This window comes from Bos grunniens, chromosome 13, assembly GCF_055505025.1.
Source record: "Bos grunniens cultivar Pamir isolate PY7600 chromosome 13, Bosgru_T2T1.0, whole genome shotgun sequence".
NCBI lineage: Eukaryota > Metazoa > Chordata > Mammalia > Artiodactyla > Bovidae > Bos > Bos grunniens.
The window spans coordinates 16,233,068-16,250,746 of record NC_141177.1 but is presented as its reverse complement, the minus strand read 5'-3'; the positions used below and the strand labels follow the sequence as shown (position 1 = coordinate 16,250,746).

The 17,679-nt window shown below is 50.0% G+C and overlaps 1 protein-coding gene and 3 non-coding genes across 4 annotated transcripts; all 4 read right to left on the bottom strand.

The window, feature by feature from the left end:
- Window positions 1–1,894: 1,894 nt before the first annotated feature.
- LOC147360259 (uncharacterized) lies at window positions 1,895–9,204 on the bottom strand. The gene is made up of 8 exons (XM_086331254.1): window positions 9,190–9,204; window positions 8,023–8,308; window positions 6,541–6,623; window positions 6,099–6,160; window positions 4,491–4,563; window positions 3,351–3,511; window positions 2,321–2,469; window positions 1,895–2,214 (listed from the first exon to the last, which is right to left on the bottom strand). The coding sequence occupies exons 1-5, from the start codon at window positions 9,202–9,204 to the stop codon at window positions 4,506–4,508; spliced, it is 504 nt and encodes a 167-aa protein (XP_086187380.1). The 3' UTR covers window positions 1,895–2,214; window positions 2,321–2,469; window positions 3,351–3,511; window positions 4,491–4,505.
- On the bottom strand, window positions 3,800–3,931 carry LOC147360262 (small nucleolar RNA SNORA71). Its single transcript, XR_015140112.1, has one exon. It is a non-coding gene; the product is annotated as a small nucleolar RNA SNORA71 (small nucleolar RNA).
- LOC147360261 (small nucleolar RNA SNORA71) lies at window positions 5,498–5,630 on the bottom strand. Its single transcript, XR_015140107.1, has one exon. It is a non-coding gene; the product is annotated as a small nucleolar RNA SNORA71 (small nucleolar RNA).
- Window positions 6,649–6,782, bottom strand: LOC147360260 (small nucleolar RNA SNORA71). The gene has a single exon (XR_015140110.1). It is a non-coding gene; the product is annotated as a small nucleolar RNA SNORA71 (small nucleolar RNA).
- Window positions 9,205–17,679: the final 8,475 nt, after the last annotated feature.

Genomic DNA, 17,679 nt, shown 5'->3' with positions numbered 1-17,679 from the left:
TTTATTGGTGGAGAAGACTCACTGAGACCACAGACCACCCAGCTCCTACATGGACTACAAATCTATCCAATAAATGATTTCAATTTTGAGTTGCCTGCACTGGCTTCTGTCCCTGGGCTGAGTGCTAGAAGAGGTGGGATCAGAATAAGAAAAACACAGCAGTCTCTGCCTACATCAAGCTTAGAGCCAAAAACAGGAACCAACATATTTTTTTCTGTAAAGGGCCAGAAAGCACATCTTTTAGTCTTGGCTGAATATATTGTCTCTGTTGTAACTACTCAACACTTCTGTTGTTAATAGAGAACAGCCTGCTAGAGTGCGTGTGGCTGTGTTCCAGTAAAACTTTATTAAAAAAAAAAAACAACACATAAAACAGGCAGCAGGCCAGATCTGAGCAATGGGCCATAATGTACAAACCCCCGGTCTAAAATAATCCACCAAGAATAAAAGGGATTTACACTATGAATGCAACCCTGATCTATAATACAATTAGGAAATTTACTAACATATACTCAGTTACAATAAAGAGCATAGACTTGGGGCAAGTGTGACCTGCTTTATGACTGTGGTTCCATCACCTCTTTGGTCTCTTAGCAAAAATCTATTAAATCTCTCCAAACCCCAGATTCCTCAATTTTAAAATAGCACGAGAAGACTTCCCCAGAAAGTGGTAATGAACCAAAGCCAAGTGTTATCCTGAAATGCTTGGTTAGTTAGCAAAGAAAGTTAGCATTTTTCCTGCAGGTTACTGTTTATTGTTCTAATCATAGGCTGTTTTTGATTACGAAAACCTCATTCTCTGCTTCTGCATCTTTTGGCAGCAAAGGATTCCCGTTCATGGGTTTTCCTGGCCAAGGTCATTGGACAAACCTACTTTCCCATATTTTCAGGGAAAATCCCACCAAAAAGGCCCACTTCACACACACAGCCTCTCCTGCTGGCAGGAGGCATGCCTATTGCTTTAAATTTTTAGTTTTGGCTGCTCTAGGTCTTTGTTGCGACATGCAGGCTTTCTTGGCTGCAGTGCGCAGGGGCTGCTGCTTTATTTTTAATGTCAGCAGACACGCAGACTGACAAATACCTCTAAGAAGGGACCACTGTCTGGAAGCTGAATGAAGGATGAGACACACTGACTGGAGTTCAGTGGGTCCCCTTGCTTCTGGCCTCCTGGGTTATCTAGGCCAGCACAAGTGGGCGTCTTCCTAATGAAGTACACCACCTGCTGGGCTTCATGCCAGGGGCAGGCCCATCACAGGATACCCTAATAAGAAGCATCATACCTCACAAGTTTAGGAAAAGTCAGCGATACTTTGGTTTGTAGTGACAGACACCCAGTCTGACTGGCATATGGGCTTATTGCCTCAAGGCATGTGGGATCTTAGTTCCCCGCCAGGGGTCCAACTAGTCCCCTGTTGGATGGCAGATTCTTAACTGCTGGACTACAAGGAAGTCCCAATACTGTGTACTTTACACCCCAGACAAGCTGACCAACTTGTTCCAGCTTGCCCAGGACTTTCCTAGTTTTGGCAACCGAAGTCCCATGTCCTGGGAAACCCCTCAATTCCATGCAAGCTAGGCCAGCTGGCCACACAAGCAGGTGCATGCTGAGCCTACCCCCGCAGCTTTTCCAGTGATATCAGCGCCTGTCTCCCTCTGACACTCTGCTTCCTGTCACAGCCCTCTACTCTTACGGGTCCTAACCTGAGCCAACCACCAGCAAGAGGTGGTTCACCTCTGTTCTAACACAACACCTGAAACAACAGCCCGCATGCCTAGCCTCAGAAGCAGGATGGAAGGACTTAAAGGGTGAAAACAGGATCTGGCCCATGACCCACATTCACGCTGCCCCGCCTCGCTGGCATGTGGCTTGTTGCGGATTTAAAACACAGGTGAGGTGGGTGAACACAGTTTATTGAATGGGCAGGTGGAGAGAAAAATCATAAACAGCTGCCAACTCAACAGAAAAACTCTTGTTCACTGAAGTCACCGAGGGACTGGGCCAGCCTTCTCGGTCTACGCCCTCCGAGGGCACCGCTGTCAGGAGTCAGAGCGGCTGAAGGGGATCCAGGCCGCCAGTCCCACAGCTTTGCCCCGGATCTCTAGTGCTGAGTGAACACGGCTCCCGTGACACTGTGGGCAGATGGCGGGCAGCTCTTCACGTGGGAACGGCACTCTCCACGCTCTGCTCCATTGGTGCCCACAAACAATAGGGACCTTCAGGAAAGGACAGGCAAGACCAATGGCTGGGAGTTCCCATCTGCGTAGACTTAAACCAGCCAACCCTCCAGGGGGCGGTTCCCAGCCCGAGGCATTAACTCACCAGCCAACCCGCAGGGGGTTGGTGGGTTCCCAGCTGGCTCGGTTCCCACCTCAGGGAGAAATACCAGCCATTCCAGATCCCAGGTGACCCCAAGGTCACTGACTCAGGAACTTGGGACCTCCTCAGCCACCTCCAGATCTAAGGCTGACCTAGGAGGGAAGAACCATACAAGCATTTAGTCTCCAGCACCATCTTCTCCCGAGGCAGCATCACTGAGAGGGTTCCAATCGACTAGGCCCAAGCTTCCAATTTATCCAAGCTCAACTAGAAATCACCAGAATAGATGCAGTAACAAAAACACATCAAAGGTTTGGTTTTTAGAACAAAGGATTTTCTTTCAAGCATTTCCAGATCTGGGCAGACAGACTAGACTTTAGTGCTATCAGGGGCTGTGAACCAAACTCCCACTGTATCTTCACATCAAAGGATGGACCACCACCCTCAGGAGCTCTCCCACCGTCATCCTATTCTGCAAAAGTTAAAATTCGTTAAGTGGCTCAGTCGTGTCCGACTCTTTGCGACCCCATGGACTGTAGCCTATCAGGCTCCTCTGTCCATGCGATTTTCCAGGCAAGAGTACTGGAATGGGTTGCCATTTCCTGCTCCAGGGATCTTCCCCACCCAGGGATCGAATCCGGGTCTCCCACATTGTAGGCACATGCTTTTAGCGCCTGAGCCACCAGGGAAGCCCCTATTCTGCAAAGACCCACTTAATTTGGCCAGCCAAGAAAAATGGAAAGGCTGGCTGAGGGGCCCCAGGACCAGGGACTGGACAGGACAAGCCTCTGATGCACGTCAGGGGCAGAGGGCAGGTTTGAAAGCCAAGGGAACACTCAGGCTGTTGGATGCCTACCGAGTACCCTGTGGCTCACATCTAATAGTCTCACTACCTTCACATTATGAGATGCGAATAGAAACTTCTAGCAAAACAGAATCAAACACAAATGTAGACAGGAGAGAACTAGACATGAGCCCTCAGACCAAATGTGGGGAAAGGCGGGGGGCAACGGTGAATGGAACCCCACCTCACCTTGATCTGGGAGCTAGACACACCTCCTGGGGTGCCATGTTGCATCTTCGGAGTGTATTAAGCGAGGGCACTGGTAGAGGGTTTCTGCCTCCACCGAACACATCTGCAGCACAGGACAAAAGGTAGATGTCAGCCCTCTGCTGACGGCAGGGCTGGGGATTCTGTCAACAACAAGCGCGTCAGTCACGGGCTGTCTTGAATAACACATCGCAGGTTGTCCTCCACTCCTGTTAAGTCCACAGAGCAGAAGCCACGGTTTACAGCCCTTCCTCCCCACCCCATGCTCTTTCGCACTGCGTGAACTTATTGCAGTGTGAAGACCAGGTATAAATGTGTTGACTGGTTTTTGCCAAGAGGTCCCTGAACTTCAAAGACAAAGTGAACCCCTGCAAGTCCAGGGACCAGCCGAGGTCTAAGCTCTGAAGGGAATGGCAGGAGAAAAAAACTAGTGTGTGAAAGCTCCAGGGTTTGGAAGGGACGGCTGGGCCCTTCAAACACGGGGAAAGGTCTTTCAGAGACTCCTCTCCCTGCAGTATCGATGACCAGGGCACGGGCAGCCCACCATCACTTTCGATGCAGGAGCAGAAAAGGGCAGAAGGGGAGCCAGAGAGGACAGGAGACTGGCGCCAGGGGCCTGGGGGATGCCCAAGTCGGGGGAGCAGCCCAGCCCAGCCGCAGCGAGTCCCGGCAGCTTTGTAGCACCCTGCCAAGCCCCCACAAGACCTCCCTGCCAGGGGAGTCAACACACTTCCAGCATAAAAAACAGCTTTCTGGCTGAAAACGATCAGGATGTTGGTCAGGACACAGCCATGAAACCTGTTTTAAAACCATCACTGCTATCCTAGCTTCCCTTTTCAGGTAAGCGGAGTCTGAGATGGAGGTCATAGGGCTAAACGGGTTCAGAGGTGGAACCAGAGTCTCTGGTGCGTAAACCCACATGCTGTCCATCACAAGACTTGGAAGGGAGGCGCCCGGCGAGCAGGTTTCTTCAGGGCCCTCCCCTGTGTACATGGGAGAGACTGCCTCACACCAGGAGGCCACTGTCACCCCGCTTCCCCTTACATGATCACCCAAGCCCCAGAAAACATGAAGAAGACTTTACAAAACACAGAATTCCACAGAAAGGTCCAAACACCTTACCTGGGGCCCCAGGGCCTAGCGGCTGGCTGGCATGAAGATGCCTCCCATGGAACCTCTGTGCACACAGACCCATCTGCAAGAGAAAAGCCGTGAGCGGGCACGCAGAGCAGGGCCTGGGGCTCACAGCGAACCACCTGGCACAGCAGCTGGCGGACTCCAGCACCCTCACAGGGGGGCTGTCACTGTAGTCCCCGAACGGCCACACTGTCACAGGAACAAGGACAAGGTGACTCTGGAAGGGGTGGGCAGGTCATCTGGGACAGGACTAACCCCCACGTCATCCTACGGGGCAACTGTGATCGATCTGCTGCGCATCCGTCTTGTTAAAAACAACATGCTGAGGTCAGGGTTTGCAGAGCAGCCTGTGGCCAACTGGCAGCGACTAGAATGGACTGGGAGGGCCAATAGCTGTAGAGGGAGGGCCGTGGGGCCACCATCTGGTATATGGGATAAGTACATATGTATCCTCAACGACACTGTGCTCTGTCCAGTCAATTACTAGAAAATCACCCCCAGCAGGATTAAAGACAGGTAACAGTAAGTCTACCTTTCATTAGAGAAACAACACACCCAGGGGAGAAGGAAAGGAGGCTGACCTAGCAGACTGGCTTGCCGGAGGGCATGGTGCCCTGACCCTCCGCAATGGGAGGAGTCTGATCTCCTCGCAACAGATAGGGCATCTCTACCTCTTTGTCCGCTCCCCGCCCCAACCTTTATGACCAGCTGCTATAGTCGGGCATCAGACACAATGCAAAGAGGCACTGCCCTCAAGATCACAGCATAACAGGCACAACCAGCAAATCAAGTTTCCCAGGCGGGGTTAGTGCTGGGGGTGGGGCTGAGGATGTGGGAAGGGGTGTGGGGAGGAAGCAGAGAAAGCTTCTAGGAGGGGAGCCCTCCCCTGCCAGCCCATAGACCCGAGGCAGGGGCTGCTCCGGAAGAGGGGCGCTCAGTGCACACATGCACTGGGTGCCAGGAAGCAACACAAATCAGGGGAAAGACAGGCATGTGCGAAAGCGCCAGGGTTTGCAAGGGACAGGATGGACCCTCCAAACACGGGGAAAGGCTTTCGGCGATTCCTCTCCCTGCACTATCAATGACCAGGGCACAGGCAGCCCACGGTCACTTTCGAATGCAGGGGCAGAGAAGGGCAGTGAGGGAGCTGGGCAGAGAAGGGCAACGAGGAAGCCAAGCAGAGAGGCTACTGCCAGCACCCTGAGAAGTGGCCTGGATGAGGAGCAGACCAGCAGATGGAGCACTGACCAGACTCACAGTCTAAGATGGCAGATCTACCCTGGATCATTTCCCAGTCCCTGCCAAGAGCCGAAGGGAAGACTGATGGCAGAAATGCGGAGAACCCCTGGGTTCCGACACCACCAGGATTGAACACCATACAGAATTCTCGCTCAGGCTCACAGAAGAGCCCTCAGCTGGTCACTGGGTGTGAACCTCCATCCTCTCAACATTACTGCAGCCTCCACAGGGGGCTCTCAGCAGCAGAAGGGGGGCCGGGCCTCCAACTGCACGCTCACTCCCCACACCTCTGCCCTCCCAGTCTGCATAGAACTGGGAGGATGAGCAGGACAGAATGAGCAGGACACCACTTACCTGGGTCTCAGTCTCGGCTCTCCCCGAGGACACCTCTCACCCAATGCAGCCACGTGACACTCCTGCAGGAGACAAGAGGCCAGCAGGTGATCAGCCCACCAGACAGGAAACCATCATGCTCAGCAGCAGGAAAACCCGGGGTGTGAATGCTGGGGAATCTGGGTCTGAGGCAATGAACCCACTACAGCCTGACTCCCCCCACCCTCAGTGCACCTCAGGCTTGGCCACTGTCACAGCAACTAAAGGGCTGTCCGGTTTGGAAGGGACAAGCAAGGATCGCCTGAATTATGAGGAAAATTCTTGCAACTTTTCCTCGGCCCATATTTCCAACAACTAGGACACAGGCAGCCTGTAATCACTTCAAATCCAGTGGCAAACAAGGTCTCAGGGCTGCTGAGACCGGAGATCAGAGTCACAAGACCACTGCAGGGGCAGAACTCACCCACATTCTTTCCCAAAGCCTCACAGAAACCAGCACTGAGCCAGGCAGAGGGCAGTCAACTGACATCAACCGCCAGGAAGTGTCTAAAAGGCAGTAGGAGGGAGACGGTGTGTGACAGCTCCAGAGTTCAGAAGGGACAGGATGGACCCTCCAAACACGGGGAAAACGCCTTCAGCAATTCCTCTCCCTGCACTATCAATGACTAAGGCACCAGCAGCCCACGATCACTTTCGAATGCAGGGGCAGAGAAGGGCAGATGGGGAATCAGGCAAAGGAGCCTGGGTTAGCAGCTGGCTCTCCACCCAGGCAGGGGAAAGCTGCACAGCCAGGCCCAGGACCCCAGGCACTAGCCTCACTTCCTGAAAAGGTTCCACCTCCCCTCAGGGAGGGGAAGAAGCCAGGGGAAGACCAACTTCTGGTTAAAAAAAAAAAAGCCTCAATTACTCATCCACCCCACAAACATCAACTGAGGACCTACTCCATACCAAGAACTGTGAGTTCAAATAAAAAGAACACAGACCAGGCCTCTGCCCTTCCGGAGTGATTGCCATTTTCCCCCTTGAAGGAAAGGAAAGCTCAGGAGAATAAAGGAACTCACCCCAGGTTCCCCGGCTAATGAGGGGCTGACTCAGGATCCGAACTCAGGCCTTTCTGGCCCCCAAACCCACCCCCATCCTCTTGCACAAGGGCTTTGCAAGGCAGGTCCCAGAACCCCCAAGCCCAGGAACCACCGCCTCTGCAGTAGGGCAGGAAGGCCACAGCTCCAGCACTGCCCCAGGGGACAGCTCAGTTCCTGGACACGGCGGGAGCGCGGCAGGCAGTGCGGGTCAGGGTCCTGCAGGAGGGGAGGGGGCGCCGCCCGAGGCAGCGTCTTCTGCTGCGCAGGGCGTGGCCCGGCAAAGAGAAGGAAAGGCCTTCAACGCGAAACAGGGGCCCAGGAAGCCAGACACTGCCCTTCTGGGGCCCTGGGGAGGCTCTCAAAGTGGAGGTTTGAACACTTTTCCCTTAGAGGTTACCGAGGGAAATGGGCTAATGGTCACGAAGGTTATCTGCCCGGCACCGACGAGCGGCTGCAAGGGATGAAACGCTGGAGTCGGAGGTGATGGGATGTGATCCGGGGGCTCTGGCGCAGCACGTGTGCGGTTCACACCGGCTCCGCAAGAACCTCCCTGCAAGACCTCGGGCCAACGCATCCCCGGACCCGCTTCTCACCGTCGGCCAGCCCAAGTCTCCCCACAGATGGGTGAGGCCAGGAAACCCCCATATTCCGAAGCGGCGCCGGCCGGAGGCCAGACGACCAGAGGCCCCTCTGTCGAGAAGACGAGTCCCGAGAGACCCACAGGCTCAGGGGACGGGCTCGGAACGGGGAGTGGCCCTGGGCTCCGAGGCGACCTGCGGCCTGTGCTCCCCGCTTGGGTCTGTTTCCCCTTGGGCTGGGAAGGGAGCGGACCACGTGCCCGGCGCTCCCCGCAGAGGACTTACCCGGGGTGCCCCACGACCAGACGGCGCGGGAGAGCGGCGGAGACAAAGCCGACAGTGCGGGAAGATACCGGTGTCCGCGGATGTCCCCGGATACGTGCAGATGGCGCGGGATCCACGACGAACCGTGGACAAAGAGGCAAGAACCACCTCCACACGCACAGCGACGGCGGAAATGCAGTTGAAGCGGGGCTTGCGGCCTAGAGCGGCGTTGCCCGGACTGGATCCCGCGCAACCGGTTTTGCAGCGCCCTCTTGTGGAGCGGAGTCCAAGTTCTGCGTCTGCATGACTGGGTAATTTCCAGAAGCAGCCCGGAATTTTGGCAGTAACGTTTCCTCACCTGCTCTGCTTTTCTTTGTGTTCTGTTTGTTGTCACTGATTTGTCATTAATCTGTAGGAATGGTTACTCTTCTACCAGTTGTTGTTTAGTCGCTAAATCGTGTCCAACTCTTGCAAGCCTATGGACTGGTAGTCTGCCAGGCTCCTCTGTTCCTGGGATTATCCCGGCTGGAATCCTGGACTGGGTTGCCATTTCCTCCTCCAGGGGATCTTCCCGACCCAGGGATTTAACCTGCATCTCTTCCGTCTCCTGCTTGGCAGGCAGATTCTTTACCAGGGAGCCTAAGACAGGAACTGTTGTTATTAGCAAGAGCTTGTGTGGATTGTGTTGAGTTTGGACAATAGGGGTCTTAATCTGATTTACCATTGTATTCAGAGTGCCTAGTTTTGTGGCTGGCTCAGTTGAACAAATGAATGAATTCTGACTGTGTATTCATTTGGACCTCGCCAGACTAAAATACTGTTCCGATGACCTACAACTGGAACGTGAGAATGACAAGGAGATAAGCCTAGCATGGTAGGCAGGTGCTTTGCTAAAAGGTCATCCTAAAAGTAAAACTAGCCTTGAAGCTGCTTTTGATCAAGAAGGACTTAATCATGTTTGCATTGACTGATACAACAAAGAGGGAGATGGCTGGGGGTGGTCTCTGAGGGTGAAAACACTCCATCTTCTGTAGCTGGGAGGAGCTGGTGCAGTTCTAAGACATGAGAACCCTGGGGGTCTCCTGAGGGGTAGGGGGAGGGGGATGCTGTGGCTGGTAGGACATGAGTCAAAGGAGCCGGGTGAGAACACAGCGCTGGTGTCCTCCTGCCTCCTGCTCTTGCCCTTACTCTCCGTGTGGCCATGACCTAACTTTGTCCAGCCTTCGTTTTCCTTTCTGGAAAATGTGCAGAATCAGAGCTCCCCTTCTCATAGCGTTGCTGTGAGGATTAAATGAAACAGTGCACGTCGAGGACACAGCGCAGAGCAGATGGCCAAGCGTGGTAGTTGCTCTATGTAAGTATTTTTGAAAAAGTCCAGAGTTTCTGTCACTGTGAGGACACCATGGATTATTTAGGACACCATGGGATTATTTATGAGGCAGAGAGAGTGCGCCATATTTGAAGGGTCTAAAGGCAGCGCTATCCAGTAGAAATACAATGCTGGCTGAATGTGTAATTTTAAATTTCCCAGGAGCCACATTAAAAAGGTTAAGCAACTATATACTCCAATAAAACTTAATAAAAAAAAGAAAAGATTAAAAAGGGGGAGGTGCTTCTCTCATAGCTCAGTTGGTAAAGAATCCGACTACAATGCAGGAAACCTGGGTTCGATTCCTGGGTCAGGAGGATCCCCTGGAGAAGGAAATGGCAACCCACTCCAGTATCCTTGCCTGGAGAATCCCATGGACAGAGGAGCCTGGCAGGCTACAGTCCATGGGGTTGTAAGAGTTGGACACGACTTAGCGATTAAACCAGCACCAAGGTTAAAAAAAAAAAGGTACCAAACGTGTAGAATGGACAAACTACAAGGTCCTGCTGTACAGCACAGGGAACTATATTCAATGTCCAGTGATAAACCATCATGGAAAAGAGTATGAAAAAGAATATAGGGCCCTTCTCTGGTGGCCCAGTGGTTAAGAATCCACTTGCCAATGCAGAGGACACAGGTTTGATTCCTGGTCCAGGAAGATACCACATACGGTGGGGCAACTAAGCCCGTGTGCCACAACTACTGAGCCCATGTGCTGGAACTGCTGAAGCCCAAGTGCTCTAAGAGTCATGCTTCACAAGAAGAGAGGTCACCGCAATGAGAAGCCGGCGCACCACCGCTAGAGAGTAGCCCCCGCTCACCAAAACTAGAGAAAGCCCGAATAAATAAATAAATAAATAATTTAAAAAGAATATATATACAGAGAGAGTCACTTTGCTGTACACCAAAAACTAACACAACATTGTAACTCAACTATACTTCAATAAAAATAAATAAAAAAGTTTAAAGTACCTAAAAGGTGAAATTAATTTTAATAATATATTTTAGTTAATACAAGATAATCAAAATATTATTTCAATATGTAATCAATATTTTTAAATTATTAATAGGATATTTACTATTTCTTTTCCTTTGTACATAGTCTTCGGAATCAGTGCATGTTTTATGCTGACAGCACATTGCAACTGGGACTGGCGATATTTTCAGTGCTCTGTGGCCACATGTGCCTGGTGGCTGCTGTGTCCATCAGCCCAGGTCTCAGGCCATCTGGCTTGGATCAGCCCTTTGGAGCCAGAGGAGAGAAACAGCAAGTGGGAGACTGACAGCAAGTCCCTTCTGCAGGCCCCACCCACGAGCCTGGGACCGCCTGAGAGGGGCTGGGTCTCCTGCACCACTCAGATGAGGAGCCTCATAGTTCTAAACTGGAGAGTAAAGGAAAGCTGCTTTCAGAAGGCTGGGAAAGGTCAGAGCCATGATTCCAGCCTAGATAATCTGCATCTTTGTGCCCGTGATGCCAGGGAGGGAATCTGGGCGGGTTCATTTCTGCATCCCCAGTCTCTAGAGGAGGCTGGCCATCTAAAAGGTGTGGTTGATGCTTGTTGTTAGTGTAACAAGATATTAAAATAGATATTTCAGCCGAGGTACCAAGGAGGCACCAAAATACAGGAAAGAATAGCTGAATAACAACAAGTCACAGTTGTAATTTTTGAAGGTTCCACCTGATAAAATGACAGCTGCCTTCCAAAGAGGGTATTGGATTAGATGTCGAATTTAGGAAGAAATAACTGGAAAATGGTTGCTTGTGACTCATGCCTCTCTTCTAATCCGAGGGTATTAACAGTATAGTGGGGCTTCCCTTGTGGTCCAGTGGTTAAGAATCTGCCTTGCAATGCAGGGGCGACCGGTTCAATCCCTGGTCTGGGAAGATCCCACGTGCTGCCGAGCCACTAAGCCCATGCATCAGAACTACTGATCCTGCGCACAGCAACTACTGAAGCCACATGCCCTAGAGCCGTGCTCTGCGACAAGGGAAACCAGCACAAGGAGAGGCCCACGCACCGCAACTGGGGAGTAGCCCCCGCTCTCTGCAACGAGAGAAAGCCTGTGCAAAGCAGTGAAGGCCCAGCACAGCCATAAACAAATATATATATGTATGTTTTAAAGTACAATGTTATGCATGAAAAAGAGGGAATTATGGGCTCTATGTCTTAAAACACTCCCTCCTCCTTTGCCCCCAAGAGGAAGAGTAGGAGGAAGTTCCTTTTGCTCTGGTGAACTTCATACCTGGGAGCTCCAGCAAGAACACCCCGGAGTTTGATTAATGTCACCTAGCGTTGGAAAGCCCAGGTGACCCGTGCCCAACCCCTTCCTCAGTCAAGGGTACATTGTCTCCTTTAGCAGGTGTAGGATCTGGACTAGGACTGGCTACCTGCTGCCCAAGACGTTCTACTTTAGACAGAGCCTGCTAGGGGGAGGGGGCCCCCAAGAAGAGGGCCTGTTCACATCACGTGGGGTTCACTCAAAGGGCACCAGGAGGGGGCTCGCTGAAGAACCCCTGAAACAGGGGCTGAGGGAGAATGCACAGCCTCAATTTCAGGTCCAGCCTGGGGAGAGATGTTCCCCCATCTCACTCTTCATTTCACCTGATCCTGGAGGTACTGGGAGTGGGGGGGTAGGGGGACTGAGCAGAAACTGGTGACTAGAAACACATCTGGGCAAGTAAAGGGAGAAGGTTCCCATTCCCTCCTAGCAGACAGCAGCCCACCCTATGCTTGGTCCCAGACGGTGGAGAGCAGAGAAGTCTTAACTATCAACAGTCACTGAAGGCATGATGAATATATGAGATGAACATTTAAATTAATGGAATAGAAATCATGTTTGCTATTTTTAGTAACACAATACTTATTACCTAAGAAGGATCAGAGAAGTTATGAGGACTGCCTGATATTTTTCCAAGGATAGGGAAAAGATATTTCCATTTAGGAAGTTTAAAGAGAGAGGCAAAATATATATATAATATATATGTTTTACGATGACATACGAAAAGTCTCACTTTCAAAATACTGATCGCATTTATAAAGGATAGAGCTGTGACTGGGAGGCCAACATTCTGCCATCTTGGAGTTTGTGACCTCACAGTGGCTGAGAGATTCCTGCTGCCTGGACTTGGGGGGGCGCTGGGGTGGGGAGATGAGGTCTCAGCTGACTAAACAGATTGTACCAAGGAAGTGATGCCCAGGGTCTAGGCCGGAAGTCAGCAGCTGGCCTGGTGAGCCCTGCAGGAGCTCCAGGCTCCAACCCCACACTAAGAATGAACAACATACTGGAAGTTTTTATTTTTCTGTTCCTCTTCCTCATCATCATCTTACTGATGCTCTGTTACTACGTCTTTCAGGAGGAATAGGCTTGGGCTTCTGCAGGCTGGGACTGAGGCCCAGTGGTAGCCTTGGCCAGTCCAGCCGCCCAGGGCCTCTGCTGTCCTGTGGCCCAGGGCTGGGCCTGTTTGGGGGTCTCCAGCAGCCCCAAACCCTCACTGGATGCTCGGACAGACTGAGATGAGACAGAGGGTCTCTCCACCAGGGTCAGTTCCCACCGAGGTCTCAGCACCCCCACTTCCCTGGGTCCCCTAGGTGGGTTCTCTGACTCCCAAACCTCTCTGTTACTAGACTTGCTTCTGGTTCATTTTTGTCCTGGGCTGAAGGCCACTGATGCTGGAGAGGGGGTCAGTGTGAGCTCACTGAGGGTTTATATAGCTCAGGCCTCTGCCATGGGAGCAAACAGGAGAAGAGATGGCTTTCTCCCTTCAGAAACTGGCAGGCTGGGCCCTGGGGGACCAGAGTCCAAGAGAAAGACTGATAACTTTGGCTGGTGACATTGGACTTTCCTTCATTTGACGGTGGACAGTCCTTGAATACAACCTTCTTGACTAATGACTCTGGATGGTCTTAGCTATTTAACTTGTTTCCCTGAACAACAGTTTTGGGCCTCCTTTGCTAACTGAATAACTGAGATGTTTGTGGCTTACTAACTTAAACTTTCCTGACTTGAGAATCATCAACTATCTTGCCTGAATACTTGAGCAACCAGGATAACAATATTTGACTTTGGCTCATTCTCTCTCACCATGCTAGTTGACGATATCAATTCTTTACTCTTTTAAAATATTTATTTATTTATGCCTGTGCTTATTTGGCTGTGCTGAGTCTTAGTTGCAGCATACAGGACCTTCTGTCTTCGCTATGTTGTGTGAACTCTTAGTTGTGGTGTGGGGCATCTAGTTTCCTGACCAGGGATGGAACCTGGGCCCCCTGCACTGGGAGCGCAGAATCTTAGCCTCTGGATCACAAAGGAAGTCCCCAGTTCTTTACTTTTATGACCTTGGGTCATCCTGGCCAAGGGCAGCAGACATCCCTGACTATTTTTCTGGAACTTCTAGGATAAAAATAGAATAATTCTTCTATGATTTCACCATTATGTATGATATTGACTGACGGTTTCCCTGGTGGCTCTGTGGTAAAGAATCCGCCTACCAATGCAGGAGACATAAGAGATGAGAGTTCGATCTGTGGGTCAGGAAAATCCTCTGGAGGAGGGTATGGCTACCCATTCCAGTTTTCTTGCCTGGAGAATCCCACGGACAGAGGAGCCTGGCGGGTTACACTCCACTGTGTCAGAAAGAGTCAGATATGACTGAAGTGACTAAGCACAATGTTTTATGATGTATAGTCTATTTTTAGAATTCTAAGAATGTTTATAGTTATGAATGAATATTAATTTTTAATCAAATTATGATAACCATGGTAATAGCTAAAATGTATTACTAGTTTACTATTTAATGTAAGATATCAACTACTGAAAAAAGCACTTATGGTACTAACATATTTCAATGCATTATTTTACCTATTTTAATTTTTAAAAAATATTTATATATTTATCTGGCTGCGTCGAGTCTCAGCTGCGGCACACGGGATCCTCATTGCATCATGTGGGATCTTTCTTTGCGGGGCACTGACTCCAGCTGTGGGTCGATGGCTTAGTTGCTCCAAGGCATGTGGGATCTTAGTTCCCTGACCAGGAATTGAACCTGTGTCCCCTGCCTTGTAAAGCAGATTCTTAACCTCTGGACCACCAGGGAAGTCTCTTAAATTTTTGAATTGTAAAATAAGCATAACACAAAATTTATCTTAGCCATTTTTAAGTATTCAGCTCAGTAGTGTCCAGTACATTCACATCATTATGCAGTCAATCCCCAGAACTCTTCTCATCTTTCAAACTGAAACTTACAGCCATCCAATAGTAACTCCACTTTCCCCAGCCCCTGGCAACCATCATCCTGCTTTCTGATTCCGAATTTGACTAATCAAGGAAACTTGCATAAGTAGAATCATCCAGTTGTTGTTCTTTAGTTGCTAAGTCATGGCCAACTCTTTGGGACCCCATGGACTGCAGCCCGTCAGGTTCCTCTGTCCATGGGATTTCTGAGGCAAGAATACTGGAGTGGGTTGCCATTTCCTTCTGCAGGGGATCTTCCCGGACCAGGTATCAAACCCACATCTCTTGCGTCTCTGCCATTGGCAGATGGATTCTTTACCACTGAGCCACCAGGGAAGCCTGGGATCATTCAGTATTTGTCCTTTTATAACTGGTTTATTTCACTTAGCATAATATCATTAAGGTTCATATATGTTGTAGCATTTGTTAGAATTTCCTTCCTTTTGAGGGCTGAATAATATTCCATTGTGTGATAGACCACATCATATTTATCCATTCATCCATCAATGGACATCTGAGTGGCTTCTACTTTCTGGCTAGAGTGAATATATTGCCATGCACGTGGGTGGACAAACATCCCTTAAACAGCCTGCTTTCAGTTGTTTCGAGGATATATCCGTAAGTGAAATCGTTGGATCCTACAGCAATTCCATTTTTAATATTTTGAGCAACCACCATACTCTTTGCCCTAGCGGCTGCACCAGAGAGTTCCCTGGTAGCCTAGTGATTACGATTCAGCGCTTTCACTGCTGTGGTCTGAGTTCAATCCCTGGTCAAGGAACTAACAATCTGCAGGCTGCATGGTGCAGCCAAAAAAAAAACTTTTTTCACACAGTAGCTGCTCCATTTTGCATATTCGATCTATTTTAGAGTTGAGAAACTGAGACTCAGAAAGATTAAGTAGCTTGCTAACACAGGTAAGATGTAGAAGAGAAAAAATTTTTTATGTGTATTAAATTTATTCCCCAGGGCTGCCATAAGAGAGTGCCACAAACTGGGTGGCTTAAAACAGAAATGTGCTCTCTCACTATTCTGGAGGTTAGAAGTCCAGAATCAACGTGAAGGCAGGGCCATGTTCCCTCTGGAACTTTGGGCAAGACTCTTGCTTGCTTCTCCCTAGCTTCTGGTGGTGCCCATCAACCTTGGGAGTCACACTGCATTCTCCTGGAGTACCTTTCTCCTTACTTGTAAGGACACCGGTCGTATTGGATTAATGGTCCTCCCTCTTGCAACATGACCTCATTTTAACTTACCTCTTAATTACATCTGTAAAGACTGTTTCCACGGCAGGTCACACTGCCAGGTACCAGGTGTTAAACAACTTCAACATAACACCTTTTGAGGGGTCATAACTCAACCCATCATATCTTACCTTCTTCCTGATTCTGTGATATCGACCACACTTTGACGTCACTGTGATGAATTACTAGACTTCCCAAAAGAAAACCACGCTTGCATCTGTGGGACAGAGCTAATTTGATACTGGTGGATTATTAGACCATAAGCTTGGAACGAGGCAGACACAAAGCGTTTCTTTCATTCATCCCTATACCTCCCGGTCATTAAGCGAAAGAAGTGAAAGTGAAGTCGCTCAGTTGTGTCCGACTCTTTGTGACCCCATGGACTGTATAGCCTACCAGGCTCCTCTGTCCATGAGATTTTCCAGGCAAGAGGACTGGAGTGGGGTGCCATTTCCTTCTCCAGGGGATCTTCCCGACCCAGGGATTGAACCTGGGTCTCCTGCATTGCAGGCAGACGCTTTATTGTCTGAGCCACCAGGGAAGTCCCAGTCATTATACAAATAGAAAAACAAAAAGCAGCATTTGAAAAGGAGCATGGCTTTTCCAGTGCTTTTATGGGAAAAAATCATTAACTTAACAGTTGTTTGGGGAATTGTTTAGGTGGTAGTCTTCGTTGTTCCTTTTTAAATTTCCTGCCAGTCAGGCTGCAATTGTCATCTGCTGGCCACACCCACCAGCACAGTGCTGCACAGAGTGGAAGCACTCACTTATGTGTATCGAATGAATGAATGGATAGAAGGTTCACTGGCAGAGCAGTGCCCTTGCCCCCTTTTTGCTGCGACTGTTCTGTTTTGATGACCAGTAGCAAGTGGCTGGTGGCTTCTCCTCCCCTTAGAGCCTCCTTAAGCCCACTGTGTCCACTCCTGAAAGAGTCTTGTTCCAGGCAGACCTAATCATCAGCCTACTCCTCTTCTGGATAGGTCCTCAATACATCCCCGCCAGCAGTAGACTCACTTGAAACATCCATCCCTTCAGGAGCTTGCAGAGCATGCACTGCAATTTTGTTTTGTTTTTAACATCTGCAGACACATCACTGACTGACAAAAAAGGCCAAGCCACTGAGCATGGACTGTTATCTGAATGCCCCAAGCAAAGGTTGTCACAATACTTTTATTTCGAGACTTCAACATGCTGCCGTTTGCTGCAGTCTCCAGTTAGGTAGGCCAGTGCCATAGATGAGAAAGTCATCTGAGATAAGCACACACAGTGCATCAGGCAACTGCCAACCTCCCATGCTCCAGGCCACTGGTGGAATACCCTAATAATTGGCCATTTACGGGCTTTTAGCCAGGAGTGTTGGAGACAGAAACCTAACTTATGCTAACAAAGAATTACATTATTGGGAAGCTTATATAATCGAACAAGAGGAAGGGCAGAGGTGGAACTGAGCTTCCAAGGTGACAAACACCAGGGACTTAAGTGCTACCAGGACACTCGGTCCTGTATCTCCCCCTCTCCCTGTGTGTGGACTTCCGACTTTACATTTACTCCATTTCTTGCACGTGAGGTAGCAGGTGGACACATGCTGGGTGTGCCCTGAAGTGCACATCCATCCACCTTCCACCGAAGGGAGGCAGGATTGCCACATATGGTCATGCACTGCCCAACTCATGGACATGCCATTCATATTATAGTCTCTGGCTGAGAAGCAGAGATGTTAGGGATGCTTGGTTGAACATAGAAAACACTTGATGTTTTCCTAGCACATCCTTCTCTGGCCCAGCAGAGTCACCCTATTTTCTACCATCCTGAAGGAGGGGGGAATTTAAAAAATCT

What these genes read in the sequence shown, in the direction of transcription:
- LOC147360259 (XM_086331254.1), bottom strand. An exon ending in GGCTTTGGGAAAGAATGTGG is followed by an intron (nt 6,161 to 6,540) that starts GTGAGTTCTGCC and finishes TGTCTCCTGCAG; the next exon opens with GAGTGTCACGTGGCTGCATT. An exon ending in GAGCCGAGACTGAGACCCAG is followed by an intron (nt 4,564 to 6,098) that starts GTAAGTGGTGTC and finishes TTTCTCTTGCAG; the next exon opens with ATGGGTCTGTGTGCACAGAG.